A 22,792-nucleotide genomic window follows, 5' to 3' on the forward strand; every position below is an offset into this window, starting at 1 on the left:
ATTTAAAGCTGCAAGAAAGTAAGTAAGAAAACTTAAATAGGAGGAAGAAGGTGTGAGTTATATTTGTGTTGCCTGTTCACTGACAGCTGTGTACACTTTAGGTGTTAATGAATCCTAAGAAAAGTCTAAACCAGCTGTGATGTAAATAATGAATATTATAAAGGAGATAAAAGAAATGGAGACAGAACCTTTAGTAAACAGAAGAAGCAAATTCTGTGCAAGTAAATGGAATTTGCGGGAGTAATACATGCAGAATAATCTTCAGGAAGATAACAGTTTTAGTAGAAGACTGAAACTGAACAATGTAAGTTTGGAAAGAATGAATATTGTTAAAAAGAAAATGTATACTATATGGCACTAATGGAAACTGCTATTAAATTGTAGTTTCTATTAATTTAGATCACATCCTGTTACAACTTAAAATGTGATGATTTAGTAAAGATGTCCAAAAGATGCAGTTCGTGAAAAGGTTGAAGCAGACCAGGCAGGATGCAGTTAAGAGGGGTTCCTCTTTCAATATTAGCTGATATTTTAAGAGCATATCTATTACTTTTCTAACCCAGTGTCAAATTTTAAGAGACTAGAAAAAGAAATCACTGTTAAAAGTGTCAGCACATAGGCATCACACTTTTGACTGTGCATGTTATACTGTTTTTTTTTTTAAGAAACTGGTTTCAGTTTAGGTTTTTGTATATTTACATTCCACTGCAAGTATCCTTTTCCTTTCAGAGGACCAAAAATGGAGATAGTCATTAACTTAAATGTGTCCGGTAATAGAATTATATAGAATAATTTCATTGTTAAATTTTTTTATATGAATAATGGGAAACTTTTAGAAAGCATCATTTTTAGAAGTGTTTTATTAATGTTTTTTTTAATTCATTTTCACATACAGTAACCCTACTTTTATATCCACTCTATATGTGCAAACTACTGTAAAAGTCTCTGAGATTGTTTTGATATAGCCTAACTTAATATGACTTTTTCTTTTCTTTTTTTAACAAGTTAATTGAATTATCACTTAAGACACATGCAAACATATGTTTTTTTATAAAAGAAAACAAACTGTATTAACATACATTATACATCCCATATGTTCTTTTAATTATCATCAGTCCAGCATTACATAAATTGCTGAATTCCTGACTTTCTCTTTAACCTCACTCCTCCTCCAGAACATTATTCTGCATGCATTGTTCCCATTTATTTCTACGTATTTTGCTCCTACCCTTTACTAAAGATCCCACATCCAGTTCTTTTATCTCTGTTACATTATTCAGTACTTCAAATGCAGTTGGTTTGGACTTTGTTTTCAGTTCACCAGTAATTGTTTTTTTTGGCAGCCACCAGAATTAAACTTATTATGTCTAGGCAATTCAGATCTTGTGTACCAGCTCAAAAGAATCGTTTTCCTAGTTACACATAATTGCACATTCTGACAGAGTACTCTCTAGAGAATTTTTAAAGTCTGCCAACTCATTAAGCTCCCAAAAACATTTATTCCCAGTTACTTCTTCCTTCCCCATCACACTTCCAACATTTGCCATCTACCTGAGGAAAAATTCTTTAGAGTCTGCTTGGGGTCTAAAAATTCCTATTTATACACTTCGAAGAAAAACCCTAAATCTTCTAGACTTTGTTGCATACATTGTTCCCTTGAAAATTGCTTATTGAATCTCTCTTCTCAAGTTTTTCCTAAACTCCTCTGATTGATTAATGTAGCTGTCATGCAGTGTTGGGGTTCGTATTACACAATCGAATGCTAGAAATAGCGAATGCTCATTTGTCGAACCGAAATTTATTTATTTTATTTATTTATTTGTTTACCGGGAAATTCCGACTGGACGAAGGTCCTTTTTCAGCGGATGCCTGGGGAAAAAATCTCCACATCATGTACATGATAAATAGAGATACAAAGTTGCAGCAATAGTAAACAACATTACAGGTTTTTGGCTTTAATACAATAACAAGATATTGATTATCAACAGTATATACAGTAAATGTTGCAAATTAAGATAGTATGTGAGAGTGTTCAATCTCGCCTTTTTTCTTACACATGGGTTCGGAGCCAATCCCGACTGCAAGCTCTGCATCGAGAAGAAGCTCGAGGACATCTAATACCCACAATCCCCCTCTGCCTTTACCCCAGATCTAGTTTGCCGCTGCTGCATTCGCATCGCTGGAGGCTAGCTCGAGGGTTTTCAGATAAGATTTAACTTTCTTTTTGTTAAATTTTCAGGAGAACTTATTCAAAATCTTTAGTTACTGTGTTTAGTGTATGGTGTGTGTGTAGAGAGAGAAATTCTCGGTACCGTTAACTTAGTTTAACTTTCTTAACTGGTATAGAGTTTTTCGGGGCCTACCACCCCTACTTGGATTGACAAACGGACTGACATATTTACCGGATTAGACCCTTTCTCTTACTACAAAATGTCTGAGAAAATGAAATCTGGATTTAAACGTTGCCAGTGTGGCCAAAAGATGTCGGTCACGGACAACCACAGTTCCTGTGTCTACTGCCTTGGCCCTCTCCACTTACAAGAGGACTGTTCTATTTGTCACTCTTTTAGTGGGAGGGTCATGACAGATAGGCGCAGGAAACTGATGGACAGAGGTTTATTGAAACCCTCTTTCCAGGAGGCTCTGGATGCTTCAGACCAGGCATCCAAATCCTCGAAGGAATCGAAGACGTCGGAGCCCAAGTCATCGGCTCCGAGCTCTTCGGGTAAAGTTAGATCACCGGTTCCACAGACTTCGGGGCCGAGTGTTCAACTGTTGGCAGTTTCCGAGCCTCGAGTCTTGGAACCGGTGACGGAGCTCCCTCCATCGACTCTGTTGAGGTCGGCGCCGTCTTCGATTCCTTCGACTCGTTCTTCCAGGCCCCTCTCCGACACCGATGTGGACCGTGTGGTGCAGAAATTGATGGAGCATACGGCCTTATCCAAACTTATCTCGGTCTCCTCTCAGTTGATGTCGAGACTTGAAGGCCTGCCACTATCTCCATCTGTTCCTCCTCCGAGACCTGTCCAGTCTTCGGAGCCGGAAGAAGCTGAACTGATGATTGTGGAGCCCTCGGTGCCAGAACCGTCTTTTTCACCTCGACTCCATCCGATCCGGTACTGGAGTCTCGGGAAGATCCATCCTTGGTTCCGGGACCGAGAGTCGGACCGATGTTTGTTCCGACACTCCTCTCGGAGCCTCGGCGGATCGACTCGGTGCCTTCGGTTCCTGTTTCGGGATTCTTCCCATTTCTTCGGAACCGGAGATACCTTCGGGACCCGGGGCCTTCGACCTCATGAGGAAGGTGTTGTCTACCCAGACAACCACATCAGCAGGAACAGCTTCTCCTCCCCACAAAGGACCGTTATCCTCCTCTGCACCCACGGCTACATCCAAGTGTCGAGCACCGGTGTCTCAGCCACCCCTAGAGGGTGCCCCCTCTTCCTCGGAGGCTTCTTCGGATGTTCCCAAGAAGTCCCTAGGAAACGATTGTGTAAGAGGAGACACTTGGATTCTCCACAAGAATCTTTGACATCCGATACTGACTTGGATGAGTCAGAAGGGTCCCCTAAGTCACCTTCAGAAGATGTCTCTTTTTCTGACATCTTGGAGATCCTAAAGCAGAGAGGTGACTGGCAATCCCTCCCCCCTTCTGAGGATGAGTCAGTTTTGCTGAAGGCATTTGGTGCTCTCCCTTCCTTCTTCTGGGTCACTCCGCCTTGATGAGTTAATGGAGTTGATTGCTCGAAGGCGACACCTGACATGGTGGAACCAGTCCCTAGGAAGCCAAATAAGTACATTACGGCACCACAGGACAAGGCTTACCTCACCAAAGGAGTTCCAGTAGACGCCATGGTGGTGGCAGCGCCACGAAAAGGAGATGTCGGAGTCTTCCTCATCTGTCCATCCGCCTAACAAAGATTCTAGGACCATGGACAGATATGGGAGCGCATTTTCAGTTCAGCTGCTTTCTATGCGTTCCCTGAACTATTTGACTCATTTTACACGCTTACAGAGGGATCTAGTCAAAGAGTTGGGAGATACCCTCCAGGGTACTACAGATGCTGCTGTTTCAGAGAAAGTTACAGCACATCTCAACACCCTTACATCCATTGTAAACTCGTCCATGAGGCTGATATCATACGCAGCCGAGGGATCGAGTAGGGCAGCGGCTTCAGCGATTGCTCAGGCAATCCTGGATGCGCTTATGTTCAAGCCTTCAAGTCTTCCTTTACTAACGCCCCATTTGATGGAGCCACACTTTTTGGCCCTAAACTAAAGGAGACCCTACAGCGGTGTGAACAGGAGGGAAAGACTCTGTCTGCTGTCGGACTCCGTTTGTCCACTTCCAGACCGTACCCCAAAGGGCAACGTGGTGGAAAAATGTGGTTAAAACCCCAAGGATCTTTCCCAAACACACAGGGTGATGCCCTCTAGAGGCAGAGGGGGCAGAGGTGGAAGACGCCGCCCTGGCGGCAGAGGTCCGCAAAACCAAGGTGACAGGGATAACCTCCCTGGCAAACCTTTTCAGCACTCCTGAGAGGAGGCCCGACTGTCCTGCTCTGGAGGCAGTCGGGGTCGCTTAGCTTTATACCCTCAGGCCTGGCAAAACCTTTCTTCAGACAATTGGGTAAAAGCGTTGTTACCAGAGGTTACAAAATCCCATTTCTATCCACACCCATTCCAAAGAAAACTCCCAGATGTACCACCCCATCAGACCCAGCAGCTACAGAAATTTCAAAGCTGCTAGAAAAAGAGTCATCCAACCAGTCCCAGCGGACCAAATAGGATTCGAACTTACTCAAGGTTCTTTTTAGTTCCAAAGAAAACAGGGGACTGGAGGCCGATTCTGGACCTAAGCCATCTCAACACCTTTGTCAAGAAGGAAAAGTTCGAATGGTCACACTTCAATCGATACTTACATTCTTACGGAAGGACGACTGGATGTGCTCGATAGATCTGAAGGACGCATACTACCACATCAAAATGGCCAGGGCGTCCAGGGATCATTTGCGCCCGGCTGGGAGCCAGTCACTATCAGTTTCGAGCCCTGCCCTTTGGTCTGACTACAGCCCCAGGGTCTTCACCAAATGCATGGCAGTGGTAGCGCCTCATCTGAGGCCTAGGATTCAGGGGTTTCCGTATCTGGACGACTGGCTCCTGTCTGCCACCACCAGGCCAACTGATACTAGCCAGGGATTACACCCTACAACTTTGTACACACCTTGGAATTTCAGTAAATTTGAAAAATCTTTGCTATAGCCATCACAGCATATCTTATTCATAGGAGCGGAATTAGATACGCACCATTTAGTTCTAAAACTTCCTACAGAAAGAATAGTAGCACTTCAAATCAACATTTCTCTTCTGCTGTCGTCCAGAAAGTCCCGCAAAATTGTTCTGAAAGTCTTGGGTCTCATGGCAGCTTCTGTCATTGCGGTACCATTGGGAAGACTGCACATGAGAGTGCTACAATGGCTTCTGTTTGCACAATGGTCATTCCAACAACTTCCACTGACTCACGAAATATTGATAACGAAAACATGCAAATCACACCTAATGTGGTGGTTACAGACTTGCAACCTATCCAGCGGAAGACCATTTGTGCTACCTTCAGCGGCGATAACCACGGACGCTTCCCTGATAGGGTGGGGGCATCTTTCAGGGACAGACAGTCCAATGGACCAATCTGGAGTACAATCTGCACATCAATGTTCTGGAGTTGAGGGCAGTGTTTTAACACTTTGCTCCCCTTCTTCCTCCAGGGACCATTGCAGTTCAGACAGACAACATGTCCATAGTCTGGTACATAAACAAGCAAGGGGAACCAGGTCTTACCAACTATGCAGAGAGGCCATGAGAATTTGGCAATGGGCAGAGTCCACGGTCGCTTCGCACATCCCGGGTCATCCAACGCCATAGCCGACAGGCTGAGCAGGGCAATACTATTGCCTCACGAGTGGTCCCTCAAACAGTCAGTTGCGAAGGATTTTTCGCAAATGGGGCCAGCCTACCATCTGTTTGCCTCCAATGAACGCCAAATGCAGGAGCTACTTTGCCCTATTACCCTCCAGGGAAGTCCCCAGGGACGCTGGTACACGATTGGCCCGGTCTCCTATATGCTTTTCCTCCATTTCCCCTGATTGCAAAGTTTCTACAGAAAGCCAACAACCTTCAGAGGACTATTATTCTCATTGCTCCGTTCTGGCCTCACAAATTTGGTTCCCTTTCTATTGCATCACGGGACCTTGGATGCTGGACCCAGAGCCAGATCTACTGACTCACTCGTCAGGAGTTTACCCATCTCTAGAATCTCTCCATCTAGCAGCTTGGCTGCTCCACTTCCCTTTCTAGCCAGGTCGGTTCCTTACATCGGTTCAAGATATTTTAGTAGCTTCTCATAAAGTTTCCACTACAAAGACTTACACCAGTAAGTGGAAGCTTTTGTCTTGAATCACATCATTTGGACCCTGTTATAGCTCCGTTAAACAAGATTTTAGAGTTCTTGACTGAACTATTTCATGAAGGAGCTTCCCGGCTACTTTAAGAGTACAGTTAGCTGCCATTTCTAACTATCATGTAGAGGAATGTGGTGCCTATTATGGCTCACAGACTTTGTAAAGCCTTTTAAAAGGTTCTTTTCATATCAGACCACCAGTCAGAAGTCCGACATCACCGTGGAATTTGAACCTGTTGCTCTCTAAATTGATGTTGCCACCCTTTGAACCAGCCTCAAGTTGCACATTGAAATTTTTGTCATGGAAAACTTTATTTCTAGTGGCCATTACATCTGCTAGACAGTGTCTGAGCTTCAGGCCCTTTCTGTCAAACATCCTTATTTAATATTTCATTCTGACAGAGTATCCACTAATCCATCCTTTCTCCCCAAAGTTTGCTCTTCTAGTAATATTAATCAGTCCATTGAATTACCCACCTTCTTTAAGAACCACTCTAATAAATTGGAGTATATGTTGCACAAACTGGATGTCCATAGACAACTCAGATTTTATTTGGATAGAACAAAAGATCACAGGAAATCTGATCAACTATTTGTAGCTTTTGCTGACAGCAGAAAGGGTCTTGCAGTTACGAAACAAACTCTTTCTAAATGGCTAACTGACTGTATCACACATGTTTATGAGGCCTCTGATCAAACATTATCAGTAAAACCCAAAGGACATTCCACCAGATCAGTTTCTACATTTTTGGCTCACGACCACTAGACACTATTTGTGCGGCTGCTACTTGGGCTAAACCTCATACATTTATCTCTCATTACAAAGTGGACAGGGTTTCTAGGGATAGGGCAACCTTTGGTTCCACTGTGCTCAAGAACGTTCTCCCTTGAGTTCCTCAGGATCATGGAGCTAGGACGCTACCCATGTGTAAGAACAAAGAGATTGAACACTCTCACATAAAGAAGTTATGTCCTTACCATAACGTTCCATGTGGAGTGTTCATCACCCTCCCACCCTTAGGAAGAGGTGCCTGGTCTGGAGTATTCTCCTTCTGCTGTTGCAATATTAGTGTTTCTATCATACCCTTGGTATGTTTGTATATATGTACTTCTATGTATATAAGTTTGGCATGTGTTTTTGTCTGGTTTGCTTGCAAACTAGATCTGAGGTAAAGGCAGAGGGGGATTGTGGGTATTAGATGTCCTCGAGCTTCTTCTCGATGCAGAGCTTGCAGTCGGCCGGCACGGAGCCGAGGATCGGCTCTGAACCCATGTGTAATAACCAAGGCGAGATGAACACTCCACATGGAACATTATGGTAAGGACATAACTTCTTTTTTTTGTCGTTTATAATATTAGTAACAAAGTTGTCAGACAAGATTTTAAAGTATGTAAAGACAACTAGCTAATTCTGACTGTGGTTAGTAGTGGTGGTAGTATAGTTGGGTTAAGAGTGTAGGTGGGGGGGTAAGGGTGGGGGTGCTAGTCTGGATTAGAGCAAGGACAAAGCCAGTGCAAATTTAAGTGGAATTGGAGTGCAGTCTTAAAAAGGCTGCTGGAACGTAGAGTAGTTATAGAGGGTGGAAGATTGTTCCAAAGTTTAGATATGGTACAATAAAATATGGTTTCTCCTGCTGAGTTTTCGGGTTTGATAACAGTGAGTTGATTTTTGTTGCTTGATCTTGGCCTAGTAGAGTGATAGGGTTGGAGAAGGGTTTGAAGGGAAGGGATGTTAGGGGGTAGTTTAGTTTATGAACGATGGTGAGTTGATTAAAGTGAAGGAGTTGTGGGAGTTCTAGCCAGTTTAGTTCTTTAAGGGAGGTACAATGATGGCTGCGGTAGGAGGTTCCAGTGGCAAATTTAGCAATTTTGTTGTAACAAGCCCAGCTTGTGTAGGTTTGTCTGTCTAAGATTGGTAAGTATGGGGGATGCATAGAGTAGGGTGGAGATTAGTTGGGAATTGACTATGGAAATTCTAGCTGCCTTGGTTAGGAATTGGCGACTTCGATATAATGCACCAAGTTTCTTGTGAACTTTTTTTTATTGTGAGAGATATCTGGGTGTCAAATCTAAGTTTGTTGTCGATTTCCACAGAGTAATTTTGTGTGTTCTGATGGAGAGATGATGGTATTGTCTTTGGGGAGAATGTGGAAGTGAGGGGTGTTTTGGGTGGCTTTGGAAGGTTGGAACAGGAGAAGTTTTGTCTTACTTGGGTCGAGTAGGAGCTGAGCATTGGAAAGCCAGCTTTCTACAGAAGAGAATGATTCCTGTGTGATTTGCTGTAGTTCTGGTAGAGTGGGGGCATAGCAGATGACAGTAGAGTCATCTGCGTACTGTATAAGAGATGCTTGTGTGGTGGCAGTATGTAGGTTGTTAGTGAAAAATGAGAATAGCAGAGGGCCAAGGATAGACCCTTGGAGAATTCGGAGAGTAACTGGGAGGCAAGGTGATAGGTTATCATCCCAGATTACTGATTGCTGGCGTCCGTGTAGATAGCTGTGGAACCAGTTGCAGGCTGATTGTGAGAAGGAGAGGTTGGGGAGAGTAGAGTAGTAGTAGCTCATGAGATACCATGTCAAAGGCCTTTGAGAGATCTAGAAATATGGCAGTAGAGAAGAGGCCATTGTTTTTGTGATGAAGTATAGTGTTGGTGAAGGAGAGCAGAGCGGAGGTAGTGCTGTGATATGGCCTGAATCCATGTTGAGTTTTGGAAAGGAGATTATTAGCTAGTAGGTAGTTGGAGACCTGGGTGTTACATTTTTCAAGTATCTTGGAGAAAGAGGAGAGGATAGCAATAGCAATGCCCGAAACTACAGAATATCGAAGGAACGGATCAACAAATGTTTTCCCAGGGAAAAAATTTGCTGGGCGTTCTCTGGACTTTGCTGTTTTCTTCACTGTGGTGAGATCTCGGAGTTGGTATATTTAAGGTGGTGGGGGCACAGCCCCCCACATCGGTGGGTGTGAGGGGCGAAGCCCCCCACTTTATGTTGCTTGTACATTTTTTTTCCCTGGGAAAAAATTTGCTGATCCGTTCTTTTGACATTTTCTGGTTTCGTGCATTTGGGTTCGATAATAGATCATTCGCTATTTTTAGCTTTTGATCATATAATATGAACCGGCAGTGTTGTATATACTTTATTAATTATCCCTTTTTTAATAGCAGCTTCTGTTCTAGATTCAACTAAAAACTATACTAGAGCAGGTTTTTCACTTAGAATTCACCTGTGCCTTTCTGTTTGCCTGTACTTGATATCAGTGCCTGGTATGGAAGGCAGTCTGTAGCCTGCAGTCCAAATGTCTTCTTGGCCTCTTTCCATTGTATTACCTTTCCCTGTCTGCTTATTTACTCCCAGTACCTTGGTTCCTTTGTCAGTTTTCTCCAGTAAATTCCAGCCCCCTCTTGCCCAACATCTGTATTCCTAATTGCAGTTATCCCAATAGGCAAAAATCTCCTGTCTCCATTTTTGTGTTGGCTTAGTTCTTAGAATACTTTCTGCTACTTTATCAGTATGATATTCTGTATGCTGCTGTTATTCTACTCAAGGCTCTGCATCAAAAATCCTACTGTGTCTCGCTCTCTCTATCCTTATTTCTTGAATTTCTCCTGTTTCATCATTATCCCTTTCCACTTTGAATTACAGCATTGTTGCCTCACAGTAGGAGGTTCTCCCATTCGATTCTCGGCTGGAGTGCGGGGAGTGCCTTCTGTGTGGAGTCTGCATGTCCTCCCCGCGGTTGGGTGGGCATTCAAAAGACATGCGTAAATGGGCGTGCCTTCGTTGAAGGTTGAACGTCGAGCTGGCACCTCGGCATTCATCAAAATCTACTGCCAATCATTAGCGGATCAGAGTTCTGCTGTGGCGACCCCTAACCGGGAAAAGCCGAAAGACAACAACATTCTGCTTGTGTTATGTATATGAGCCTTAACTTTGTAGTGCTAAAATAGCCCTTCCCGTCAGAATCCTAAACCACCTTGTTCTATTGGAAGAATCAACTTATCCCACTTGACCCTTGCCTCCTGTATAAATTCCTGCAACTCTTAGTTTTTGTCCCCTATTATACCCCGGTTGATAAAAAAAAAAATATATATATATATATATATATATATATATATATATATGTTTAACCTATATATAAAACTAAAGGGACTAAAAATCATTTTCACTGCTTGAATCTTGCTATCCATAAACAAGAGCTTCCAGTTTCTCAGTTTCTTATCCTAAGCTGTCGTAAGAGAAGCCTTTTTTAACCCATAGTTCTAAATTTTTCATTTTATTGTATCCCCATAAATGTTATTACTGAACCAGTTCATTGTAGGTACATAGTTTACAGCCATAGCCTTTGTTTTTTCTTTATTAATTTTATATCCCAAAAAGACTTGAAACTGTCTCAAAATGTTCCACAACACTGAGATGTCCTTTTCTGGTTTAATCAGGTACAAAATAATATAGTCTCCAAAAGCCAACTCTTCTTGATTACTGTAGCAATTATATCCTTGAATTTCTGAGTCCTTTATTTTTTTATTTGCCAGTGGCTGTAAATATAAAGCAAATAAAAGGGAAAGAGGGCACCCTTGCCTGGTTCCTATGTTCAGATTCAACTTGGGGAGGAATCCACTTTCTCTCTTGCTTTTGATCCCTTATATTTCTTCCTAATTAACATTATTTATGTTTCAGCAAATGCTTCCATTCCCCTACTCATAAAATCCCAGTTCATTCTGTTGAATGCTGTCTCTGCATCAAGACCCACCAACAGCAGGAGTATTTTCTTACACTCTGCTTCCCTCTGGGTTGTCATTGTTCTGTTTATGTTGTCAAAATGTTTGCTTCCCGAAACACATTGATCCAAATCTATCAGTTTTGCCTTTCTGTCATTTTGATTCTTTCCCACTTGATAACCTCCACACCACACCACAGCACAGAATCAAAACAATGATAGAAAGGCAAGGTATTTGACGTGTATTTTTTTTTTTTTTTTGCCCTTATATACCCACATGGGGACTAAGGTTTTTAGCTTGCCACTTAAAGGACTACTAGGACTCTTGTCTGGATCTTTTTATTGCTTATTTTGGAAATCTGTCTACTAATTTTGGAAAAAAACTTTGCCATTCTTCTAGCTATTGTAGATGTAAACACTTTTTATAATCCTGGTTTAAAATTGAAGTGGGCCTCTGTGAAGCTGGGTCTAATGGATCTCTACTGTCTTATTTATTTGCTGTTGTTTAACCAGGATAGTCCATTGGGCCCAAAGAACCCGTTTTCAATGGAGTCCTGGGGAGAAAAGCTCCACATACAGATTATACAAAGATTATGTTACACAATACATAAAATACAAAGATTAATTTCAATACATAGATTATATAAAGAAAAATATAAGTATCAAACAAAACAAGTAATAGAGGCGAAATATAAAAAATAAATAGTATTGTGTTTTTTTTTTGCTTTTTTTGTCTTTAGGCGTTACAGCCACCACAGCTTTATTCCAAGATGATGGTGCTTTCCCTCCTTTTAAAATACCGTTAAAATCTTTTGAATCTTTTTCACTTTCTTTCCTTCTATCTTCCAAACTTCCACTGGAATACCATCTATTCCTGAGATTTTCCTGCAGACTGATTATATATCACTGTTTTTATCTCATCTCCTCCTATCTTAACTGTTAACTGTTGAGCTTCATCTGCCTTTAACCTTCCATAAATATCACCATTTGTGCTCTTTCTTGATTTCCACATTTCTTTGCTTTATACAAATTTTCATAAAATTTCTGAAATGTTTCTAATACTGCTTTCTTTTCTTAATCTTCAGAAATACGGTACTGACCTTCATCAAAATGACTTATCCATCCTGTAGCATATATTTGTAAACTTACTGAAAATAGTTCTGTCAGCTTTTTTTTAATTTGTTTTTCCTCTGCTATGAAACATAAGTATTAGACTAATAATTTTTTTTTTTATTTTCTTTTTAAGGAACTCAATTTTTGTACTCTACCTTTGCCTGGACATTGCTTAGTGCTGTGGTAGAAAGAGCATCTGGCCAGAAATTCCTTGATTATATGAAAAAAATGTTTTATGAATTGGGCATGCTCAGAACTGTGCCAGAGGAGAATGAACCAATAATCTACAATCGAGCACGGTAAGGATTGTCAGAAGAAGATACACAGGGAATAATTACGGTCAGAAACATAAATGATTAAGAGCAGCTACAATAACGAGCAAGGGAGAGTATTGAAAATATATTGTTTTAGCTTGAGTTAGTCTACTCCTTCCTTTGACTAATTAGTAGATTCATATAGATGTCTGTAGCCAAAAATTGTAATCTGTACCAAGAATTGGAACTGGATGGGTGACAGCCTTTTACATCTGAGTTGTAAAGACTTTGGTGCAATAATACTTTTTGAGTAGATGATGCATATGGGGTATGGAGGACTTCAGAATGCAAAAAAAAAAAAACTCATCCAGATTTGTTTTTCCCCCCAAGCATCTTTATTGAAGATACAGAAGTGTAAGTCCCTAAATGAGTAATTTAATTAAAAAAAATACCAGAAAAAATTAACAGTTTAAAAAGTAATATTAACTATTGGTGCTGAAATTAGATTAGAGACTACCATAGTAGAAACATCTGGAAGATGTACTGCATCCTGTTGTTTCTCCCATTATCTGTGCTCTTCACATAAAAAATGAACACTTATTTAGAAAGCCTATCCAGAGGGCAGTTTAACTTGATAGTGGCTGAGCTGTGTCAGAAGTGTGAATTGATAACATATGGGTTCAGAATAATTTTTTCATAACCCTTCACATTGTTAACCCCTTCCTTATATAGATTCTATGGATGCTTACCAGTTCTCAGCAGTACGTCTTGAATGCTGCCTGCAAGGTCTGCACTCTAATCTTCATCTTAGCTTTTACAACCAGTAAGCATTAAAGGGTGTGCCGTACTTCATCTGTCTTTTAAGATCTGGAGATAAGGCATTCGTATGACATAGTAGCTAATGGGGTTCATCCCCTTGTCCTTTCTCTTTCTACAGAAAGAAAAAAGTCTTCTCATAAGAAGTAGATTAGCACTTGATTTTCTTCAGAACTCCATTAAATTCAATAAAAGGGTCTCTGGAGGGCCATCACTGAAGTTGGGTAGTGCCTGAAGAACACGCACCCTGATGTAAAACGTCCAAACTATCCACAAGAAATAATGCCAGTAATCTTACTAAGTCGAGTAAACAACAATCTTTGTTCTTTAATAGTTGAACATTTTTTGCTTTACTTGAGGGACGTCATCATAACTATTCCATACCTATGAACACATTGCATTTCTGTGCTTGTAATACTCTTTGGGTAATAAAAGGAAGCTTTTCCCCCCAGAATTTTGGAGAAAATATCCTTTTAAATTTAAAACTGCACATGGAGTATAGAATAAGCATCTGCCAGTGTAGTATCTCCCTTGGCTTGTACAGCAAGATGTTATCCTGAAGTGTTAAGTACCATTGTGAAGTGTTTGCAGTGGATAAGTAAAGATACCTTTTTGGTGGTGGGTTGGATAAGACACTGAAGGTGCAAAGATCTTCCCCTACAAGATGATTTGTGGGCATCTCCAGTAATATGATTTGGATAAAATAATCTGTGCTGTAGGATACTATATTTTGCAAAAGATGCTCCCTTGTGCTGAAGAAGTCAGACTGATTCTGCAGTGCAGATGCCCTTGTGTTCCCAGTTCTGCCAATGCACTATCTCTCCTCAGTTTTAATTCTGGAATAACTCCACGCAGGGAATGCACAGCTGTTTGTGTTCCCCATTCCATGAACCTCCCATACTTTGAGTGTATCATGTAAAATATTCACCCTATGCTACACCTTCAGATGAGATAGGTGGTCCCAAAGATAACATATAATGCCCAGTGAGAGAGCATTTAGAAGAAGCTTCCACTGTAGCTCATATGGGAATATTATTTTCTGAGGTGTAACAGGCAGCCTTTGAAAGATGCAAGTCCGCTGCTTCAAACTATCACATCAGGTTACTCCTTATGAAGCCAGGACGATATGGTGCAAATATCATGTCTTTTTGTCCTTCATCTGTCATTGCTGTATACAAAAGAAGGCGTTAAAGCAGCAGTTAAAAAGTATAATCTAAATTTTTGTGGAGTAGGGATGTATCTGATTGCATAAAATACCTGCAGGTGTATAAGCACTTAAATAACTGCAGTTTTTCCCACCAGAGACAGAAGTTTTCTTCCTGCATGCAACTTCATTAAAGCTCTGCCCCATATTAGATAAAAATTATGCTGTGGTATTTTTATTTATTCTGGGTAGAGATAAATACTCAAGTAGCTAGAGCATCCAGAGAGCCAAACAAAGGGTAATTGTGCCTCATAAACCTATGTTTTTTTCCCTTCAGTATTCACTTGAAATGTCTGTCTTGTCCACCCATACTTTAAAATTTGACAGCCCTTACAAACCAGTCCAACACCTTTATTGGTAAGCAACATAATCAGTAAAAAAGCAAAATTTTACAGTGAGCTTCTTTGAGTGGGAAGCAGTGGTGTATGCATGTTGGACAAAGAACAATATTAGTGATTCTGTAGACAGAAGACTTCCCTGCCTTGTGTCTTTCTTTAAAGGAAAGAAGGGTCATGGCTCACCTTCGTCTATCCAAGTTATACGGGTACTTTAATGTGTTGCTACTTGTATAAATGGGTCAGTAATCCAAAACGTCTTTAATAACTTCCTAAAAATAATGGCACCTTATGCTTACTTGAGTTTGGAATGGATTTAAGTCACTGTTAAGGATGATCAAGTTGAGGGATCAGGTGAAGTAGCATATGGCCAACTCCCCTGTCTTGGATGGAGGACTTGGGGAACCCAATCTCTCTGTAACCTCTGTTAAAGACAAAGAGCCTCACAGGTCATCTCAGGGTAAATGGGGAGTTGTGACATTGTCCTAGTGTCATTGCACTAGCTGATGTCCTTCAAGGATGCATCTGCAGTCCTAACATATGGGTTGTCCTGCCTCAGGCAGCCCTTCGGTCGGCCGGATTCCAAAGTCTGGGTCTGGCCTCGGCTGATGTCGCACTTCACCCGACGTCATAGCTGCTGGGGTATAAAGGCATCAGCTGACGCCATTTTCTTCAGTCTTTCTTGCTGCGCGGTGCCCGAAGCAGAAGCTGTTCACAAGTGCCGGTCGGTCAGATCCAGAGATTTCTACTACCGAAGACTTCTAAAAAGCTAAGTACCCCGTTGGGGACTCTTTCTTGCCTCAGCCGATGTCAGACAAAGTAAATAATTGTTTAACTTGTGGGAAACAAATACCTCATAAGGATTTCCACTCTTACTGCCTTCCTTGCTTAGGCCCAGACCACGACGTATCAGCTTGTCTAGCCTGTGCTTCCTTCAACCGACGGACGCTTAGACGTCGGTCGGAGTTTGCAGAGGAGTTTTTTGGTCCCGCTTTTGCATACAAAATGCCATTGGAGACTCCGACTACACAATTAGCTAAAAAATGCAAGGAAAATGACCGACACTCGCGGTCCGCGGTTTCGGCTGAAACCACGGTTAGGCCAACCGCGAGCGTCTCTGTTTCGGCTGAAACCGAGTCCTCGGTTCTTCCTTCGGCCGAAAGCATGCCTCCGATAACCGAGGCCTCACAGAGCATGGCTGAATCTGCTACTGAAAATACTGCTACAGAAGCAGGCACCCAGGATTTGTCAGACACTATTCCTTTAGACATTTCTACCCCTGCATGTGGGGCTGCTAGACCCCCTGCTTCTATGTCTATCAAGGCCTTTTCCAGGGCTAAAGCAGCTAAATCTTCTAAGGCCTTACCTGCTAAAACTCCCTCACACAGGCCTACCTCTAGTTCCCAAATACTCAGCCTGGCTGAGGATCTTATTTCTTTTATCAGGGGATCCCAACCTCACCCAGACAGGGCCTCTCAACCCCCTCCAGATAAGTGGTCTAGGACTGAACCCCCGGAACCTGTCTCTACAGACTATTCCTCGGATGACTCAGATATTTCAGACCATCAGGAAGGCCCATATTCTCCTTATGAGGATTCTGATGCAGAAGACTCCATTCCTTCTACTTCTCCTGAAGAATTTTCTTTTGGGGAAACCCTACATGCTATGAGGGAACACTTCCAATGGCAGGGCCATGATTTTTCAGATTCAAGGAAAAGGCTAAGGACTTTTTTACACTTACCACAGCATAGGCCTTTAGCCATTCCTCCAGTACTATCAGTTGTTGATGATGCATATAATGATGCCTGTACTGCCCCTGATTCTCTTCCTCCGGCCCCTGCCAAGCCTGATAGATATTACAGGGTCCCGGACACACACTACCACTTGTATAAGGCTCCTGTTGCAGACCCAGAAACCATTTCACAGGGCCCTAAAGGTGTGGCAGCTACCTCTGCCAAAAACCCTCTTCCCTCTGAAAGGGAATCTAGAGCATTAGAGAGATGGGGTAAAAAGGTTTATACTTCTGCTACTCTTTCGGCCAGGGCCTTAAACTGTCAATTTCACATGATTCAGTACCAGGAGTTTTTGTTAGACCAGCTAAATAAAAAACTGTCCTCTCCTGAACCTATAGACCGCAAGTCCCTTCAGGATTTGGTACATAACTCTCAGCAGGTCAGTAATCATTTCTTAAAATGTGGCTATGATGCACTGGAGGCTTCCTTTAGATCAGCTATGACTGGAGCAGTGATTCGAAGGCATGCCTGGTTAAAAGAACAATCCTTACCAGACCATGTTAAGTCAAAACTCCTAGATGCTCCTATGGAGAAACAAAGTTTGTTTGGCTCCCCTGCACAGGAGGTTCTAAAGAAAGTGGAAGAAAAAGAAAAATCTGTCCAAACAGTCAAGGACTTCTTACAGGTCCAACCACCGAGGTTTAGCAGAAATTGGCCTTCGAAGAATTGGTCCTTTCCAGACACCTCCAGAGCACAGAGAGGCAGAAATAGACGCCCAAGAGGCAGAGGTCAATCTAGGGGTGCCTACAGGGGACGTCAGTGGCAACCTGCCAACCAGAGAAGTGCTGCCACAGATTCAGCTACAACCACTTCCACAGGACAGACACAATGACTTGGCTCTGGTTCTGCCTACCAGGGAACAACTGGAAGCACCCTTGGGCGGAAAGCTAGCCTTATTTTCCGACAACTGGCATTGCATTACAGGAGACAAATGGACTTTACAAACAATAGACAAGGGCTACAGGTTTCACTTCCACACTCTACCAAAAAAGAGAGGAATGCCAAACCTTCCACCAAGCCAAAAAACAGAGGCTCAAAGACAAATCAACAACTTACTAAGGATGAGAGCTATAGAAAAGGTACCACCTATGGAACAAGGCCAAGGATTTTACTCCAGGCTTTTCCTTGTACCAAGAAAACAAAATCAATGGAGACCTATTCTCGACTTGTCCGCACTGAACACATACCTCATTGTTCCAAAATTCAAAATACTGACCCTCCAGCAACTTCTTCCCATGCTGGGCAAGGAGTCTTGGCTGGTGACTCTAGATCTCAAGGAGGCATACCTGCACGTCCCTATCCGACCAGATTGCAGAAGACACCTCAGATTTCTTGCAGGATCAGAGCATTATCAATTCTCAGCATTGCCGTTTGGCTTATCTACTGCGCCCAGAGTATTCACGAAATGCCTGGCATCAGTAATTGCTCATTGCAGGCTTCAGGGAATTCAAATTTACCCATACCTGGACGACTGCCTAATACAAGCGGACAACAAGTCAAAATTAACAAAAGATTTGGAAAATGTCATACAACTGTTGCAGTCCTTGGGATACACAGTCAACATGCAAAAGTCAAGACTAGTACCATCCCAAAGGATAACATTTTTGGGTGCAGAACTGGATACATCAACTCAGATGGCTTTTCTCACAGAAGAAAAACAAAAGCAACTACCAGTCTATTTCATGACATTAACAACACAAACTCAGCTTACTGCAAGGAAAGTCCTGCAAGCCCTGGGTTACATGGCATCCTGCATAATATTGATTCCGCATGCCAGGCTGCATATGAGAAAGTTGCAATGGTACCTAAGGAATGTATGGTCTCAACACAAGCACAGTCTAGAAGCCCAGATTCCAGTAATTCCATGCCTGAAACAAGAATTCCTGTGGTGGGCTCAGGCCTGTCAGTTGAACAGAGGATTGCCTTTCCACAAACCACATCCAAGCCAGACCATCACCACGGACGCCTCAGACCTAGGCTGGGGGGCACACATAGTGGACAAGTGTATACAAGGCCTATGGACCCAAGACCAGCTGAATCTACATATAAATCTAAAGGAGATGCTGGCAGTGAAACATGCAATCCAGGCATTCAGACCACTCCTTCAACAAGGTCACCTGCTGATAAGGACGGACAATACCACAGTCATGTGGTACATCAACAAACAGGGAGGTACACACTCATATCCTCTATGCCGGATGGCAATGGACCTGTGGAATTTGGCCCTGAATCTCAACATTCAACTACAGGCCAGATTTGTACCAGGAAAAGAAAATTTACTAGCAGACACCTTAAGCAGAACTACCACGGATGCTCACGAATGGATGCTGCATCCAGATATCTTCAAAACCATAACAAAGAAATGGGGAATGCCAGAGATAGACCTGTTCGCCTCCCACACAACCACCAATTGAAGAAATTCTGCACAAGAGCATACCACCCACTTGCCTGGAGGGTGGACTCCCTTTCCTTCAGCTGGAAAAACCTGACAGCATATGCATTCCCACCTCTTCCTTTGATGTACAAAGTCCTACTGAAGATCAGAGAGGATCAGCCAAGGGTAATCCTGATAGCTCCAGACTGGCCAAGGCAACATTGGTACCCGCTACTGAGAAGCATGTCTCGGACACACTCATGGCCTCTACCTCTATGTCCCGTACTTCTAACACAGAACAACTACAAGATCCTGCATCCAAACTTGAAAACACTGCAGCTAGCTGCTTGGAATATTGCATAAAACAAAATAAACCAGATTTATCTCAGAGGGTTAAGGACATTATCCTGGAGGCACGCAGACCCTCCACAAGGAAAACTTATTCAGCCAAATGGAAAAGATACCTCATTTGGAGTGCAGCAAAGGGAGAAAATGTCTCATTGGCAAACATAGCACACATCCTGGAATACTTAGCAGAACTGTTCCACAATGGCCTGTCCTACTCCTCCATTAAGATTCATGCATCAGCAATTTCAGCAGAATACAACATGGATCCTCCTGTCTTCTCTCATCCTCTACTCAGGCAGTTCTTGAGAGGAATCAAAAACATAAAGCCTCCAAGGAAACCACCTTTACCTACATGGGATCTCAACTTTGTGCTAGAAAAGTTAACACTTACCCCTTTTGAACGAGCAGCAACAGCAGATTTACAGTTCTTATCTTGGAAAACTGCTTTCCTGCTAGCAATCACTTCAGCAAGAAGGGTATCTGAGTTACAGGCATTAATGGCAGTACAGCCCTTCCTTATCTTCCATCAGGATAGAGTGTCTCTGAGAACTAACCCTACTTTTATGCCAAAAGTGGTCTCCAGAGTATCATTGAACCAAGCGATTCATTTACCTACATTCTTCCCCAACCCACAGAACAGGGGGGAAAGACTACTACATACCTTGGATGTGCACAGACAATTACGCTACTATCTGGACAGAACTAAGACCAACAGAAAAACTGACCAGCTTCTGGTAGCATATGCAACAGCAATACAAGGAAAAGCAATTTCAAAACAGACAATCTCAAAATGGATAGGAAATTGCATTAGATTTTGCTACTCTTTTCATGGAAAGACAACTCCTGAAAATATCAGGCCTCACTCCACAAGAGCTACAGCCACCACTACAGCTTTCCTACGAGGAGTGGCTACCAAAGACATTTTAGAAGCTGCTACTTGGAGCTCCGTGCATACATTTGCCAAGCATTATAATCTTCCTTTATACTCCAGATCCCGAGCAGGTTTTGCAACTGCTGTTTTGCAAGGGATCTTAACTACACCATCTTTATCTTAGTGCCTCCTCCCCCAGTTTGGCTATGGTATTCTACCCGTATGTTAGGACTGCAGATGCATCCTTGAAGGACATAGTACAGTTTTGTACCTACCATAAATGTAGATGTCTGATAGGTATGCATCTGCAGTCAGGATTACCCACCCTCCTTCCCCTCTGTGGTATTCCTAGGGTACTTACCCCTCCTTTAGCTAGCTGGGGGAATCTATTATGGTGTATTTGTTTGTATATATGTATATATATATATATTTTTTTTTTTTGCTCTCTACTGTTTGGAATTATTTGCATTTATCCAAATTTAGCCTTCCTAGAGGGCACCTGGCATCTGGGGCAAGAAACACTGAGGAAAATGGCATCGGCTGATGCCTTTATACCCCATCAGCTATGATGTCGGGTGAAGTGCGACATCAGCCGAGGCCAGACCCAGACTTTGGAATCCGGCCGACCGAAGAGCTGCCTGAGGCAGGACAACCCATATGTTAGGACTGCAGATGCATACCTATCGGACATCTACATTTATGGTAGGTACAAAACTGTACTTTTCCACAGCTAAGTAATGTGACCAGCTGTTGCTATGATGGCCTCTGATTCTACTGTCACAGCTCCCCTTAACACCCATCCTTATGGCTATGGCTAGTATTGAATTACAAGGTAAACTTCCCAAGGAGCTGAAGTCCCACCTTATGAAGGGTTACATCTGGTGTACCCTGAAAACAGCCATTGGGGGAACTGGAGAAAGCTGGGGGAATCAATTTGTGGCAGCGCAGGAGTTGGTTAGGGAGCACATAAAAAACAAAACTAGTACCACCTTTTTGAATCAAAGGCCTTTTCAGAGTTTAGAAAGAAGGTAATGTCCATGTTTTTCAGACTTCTAGGAAGATTTCAGTAAGGAGATGAGAGACACTAGATTGCCCAGAGACACCTCCAAGTTGTTATACATCTGTCAAGCTGGGCAGGCACTGCTGTAGTCCATTAGCTAGGAGTTTTAGTAAGGTTATAAGTCTGTAATTATTTGTTGTGTTCAAGTCTTTCCCTATTTTGGTATAACCACAGTAACTGAGAGCAGGGAAGAGGAAAGGGAAGGCAAGATTTTTATTGCCGTTGAAAACTTGGATTATGCCAGTTAGGAGCTGCTGCTATTTTGTAGAGATGTTCAACATTAGATCACTTTTACAGTAGCCTAAGATATCTTGTTCATACTCCACTGCTATCAGCCAGCTTTTCAAAGTTAAAGGGTGCCTCCCGGACACATTATCAGGAGCACAAGAGGAGCTTCATACAAAGACAGTTGGACCACACAAAGCTCAGAGCTTTGTTGCTGCTAAAGAGTGCTTCTTTGGCAGGCCCCGTGGAATTGTCACTCTGCTAGTGGCACTTCCAGGGTGGGCAAATAAGTCCCCTGCAGGGAAAAACCTTCCACTTTTCCCTTGTTGTACCACATACTTTCAAACAAGTGAGTTTTGAAAATCCTCCAGCAAGAGTACACTTGTCATTGGGATTCCTTCCCCTTTTTCCAGGCCGATCCCTACTTGCCAAGTAAAGCAAATACCCAATTTCCTGTTCTGGATCTGATGTTATCTTGGTGAGTCATAGAACTGGTGCCTGCAGAGCAGATGGGCCAAAGGATTTTATTCAGTTATTTTCTGGTGCCAAAGAGAGAAGACGTAGACCTTTCCTTTTTCATTTTTTTTTTTTTTTTTTTGTAAAGGTCACAAAGTTCAAAATGTTGTCCCTTCAGACCCTGTCACCTTTGGTTCCACCATCTGTCATGAAAAAGCTATCTAAAAGATGCTTATTGTCACATTCCCATTTGCAAGCACTTAAGACATTTTGAAAGTTTGTTTGTTTTGTTTTTTTTGTATCTGACTGTCATTATTGGTTTTCTGTCTTACCCTCTGAACTTTCTACATTTCCAAGGATATTTACAAAATGTCTAGCTTCAGTAATTGCTTATTGCAGACTCCAAGGCATTCATATTTTTCCAAATCTGGATGATTTATTTATATCTGCAGTCTCTTTCAAGTTGTCAAGAATCATTATAAAGTTTTCAGAATCTTCTACTCAGTCTGAGATTTCAAATAAACTTACAGAAGTCTTCTTTCATTCCAACATGCAGAGATTTTTTTTCCTTGGATGGCATTCAGAATCTGTCCTGGGCCAGACAGTCTTTCCACCAGACAAAATAGAAATGTTCTAAAAGTTCTTCCTGAGTTTTTCCATTCAAAACAGTGTCTACAAGTGAATTTGTCTGGATCCTGGGGTACATGGCTTTTATGATTGTTATGATTCCTTGTCCAGACCTCACATGAGAAAGATGCAGTGGTACC

General features: G+C 42.3%; 1 protein-coding gene across 1 annotated transcript in view; it reads left to right on the plus strand.

The window, feature by feature from the left end:
- LACTB (lactamase beta) overlaps window positions 1-22,792 on the plus strand; it is a 405,242-nt gene that overhangs the window by 273,553 nt on the left and 108,897 nt on the right. Inside the window, exon 5 of the mRNA XM_044077823.1 lies at window positions 12,423-12,588. Coding sequence (XP_043933758.1) covers window positions 12,423-12,588 — 166 coding nt within the window. The remainder of the gene's footprint in view (window positions 1-12,422; window positions 12,589-22,792) is intronic.

The sequence above is a fragment of the Protopterus annectens genome, chromosome 7.part0, assembly GCF_019279795.1.
Source record: "Protopterus annectens isolate FY-2018-M chromosome 7.part0, PAN1.0, whole genome shotgun sequence".
NCBI lineage: Eukaryota > Metazoa > Chordata > Ceratodontiformes > Protopteridae > Protopterus > Protopterus annectens.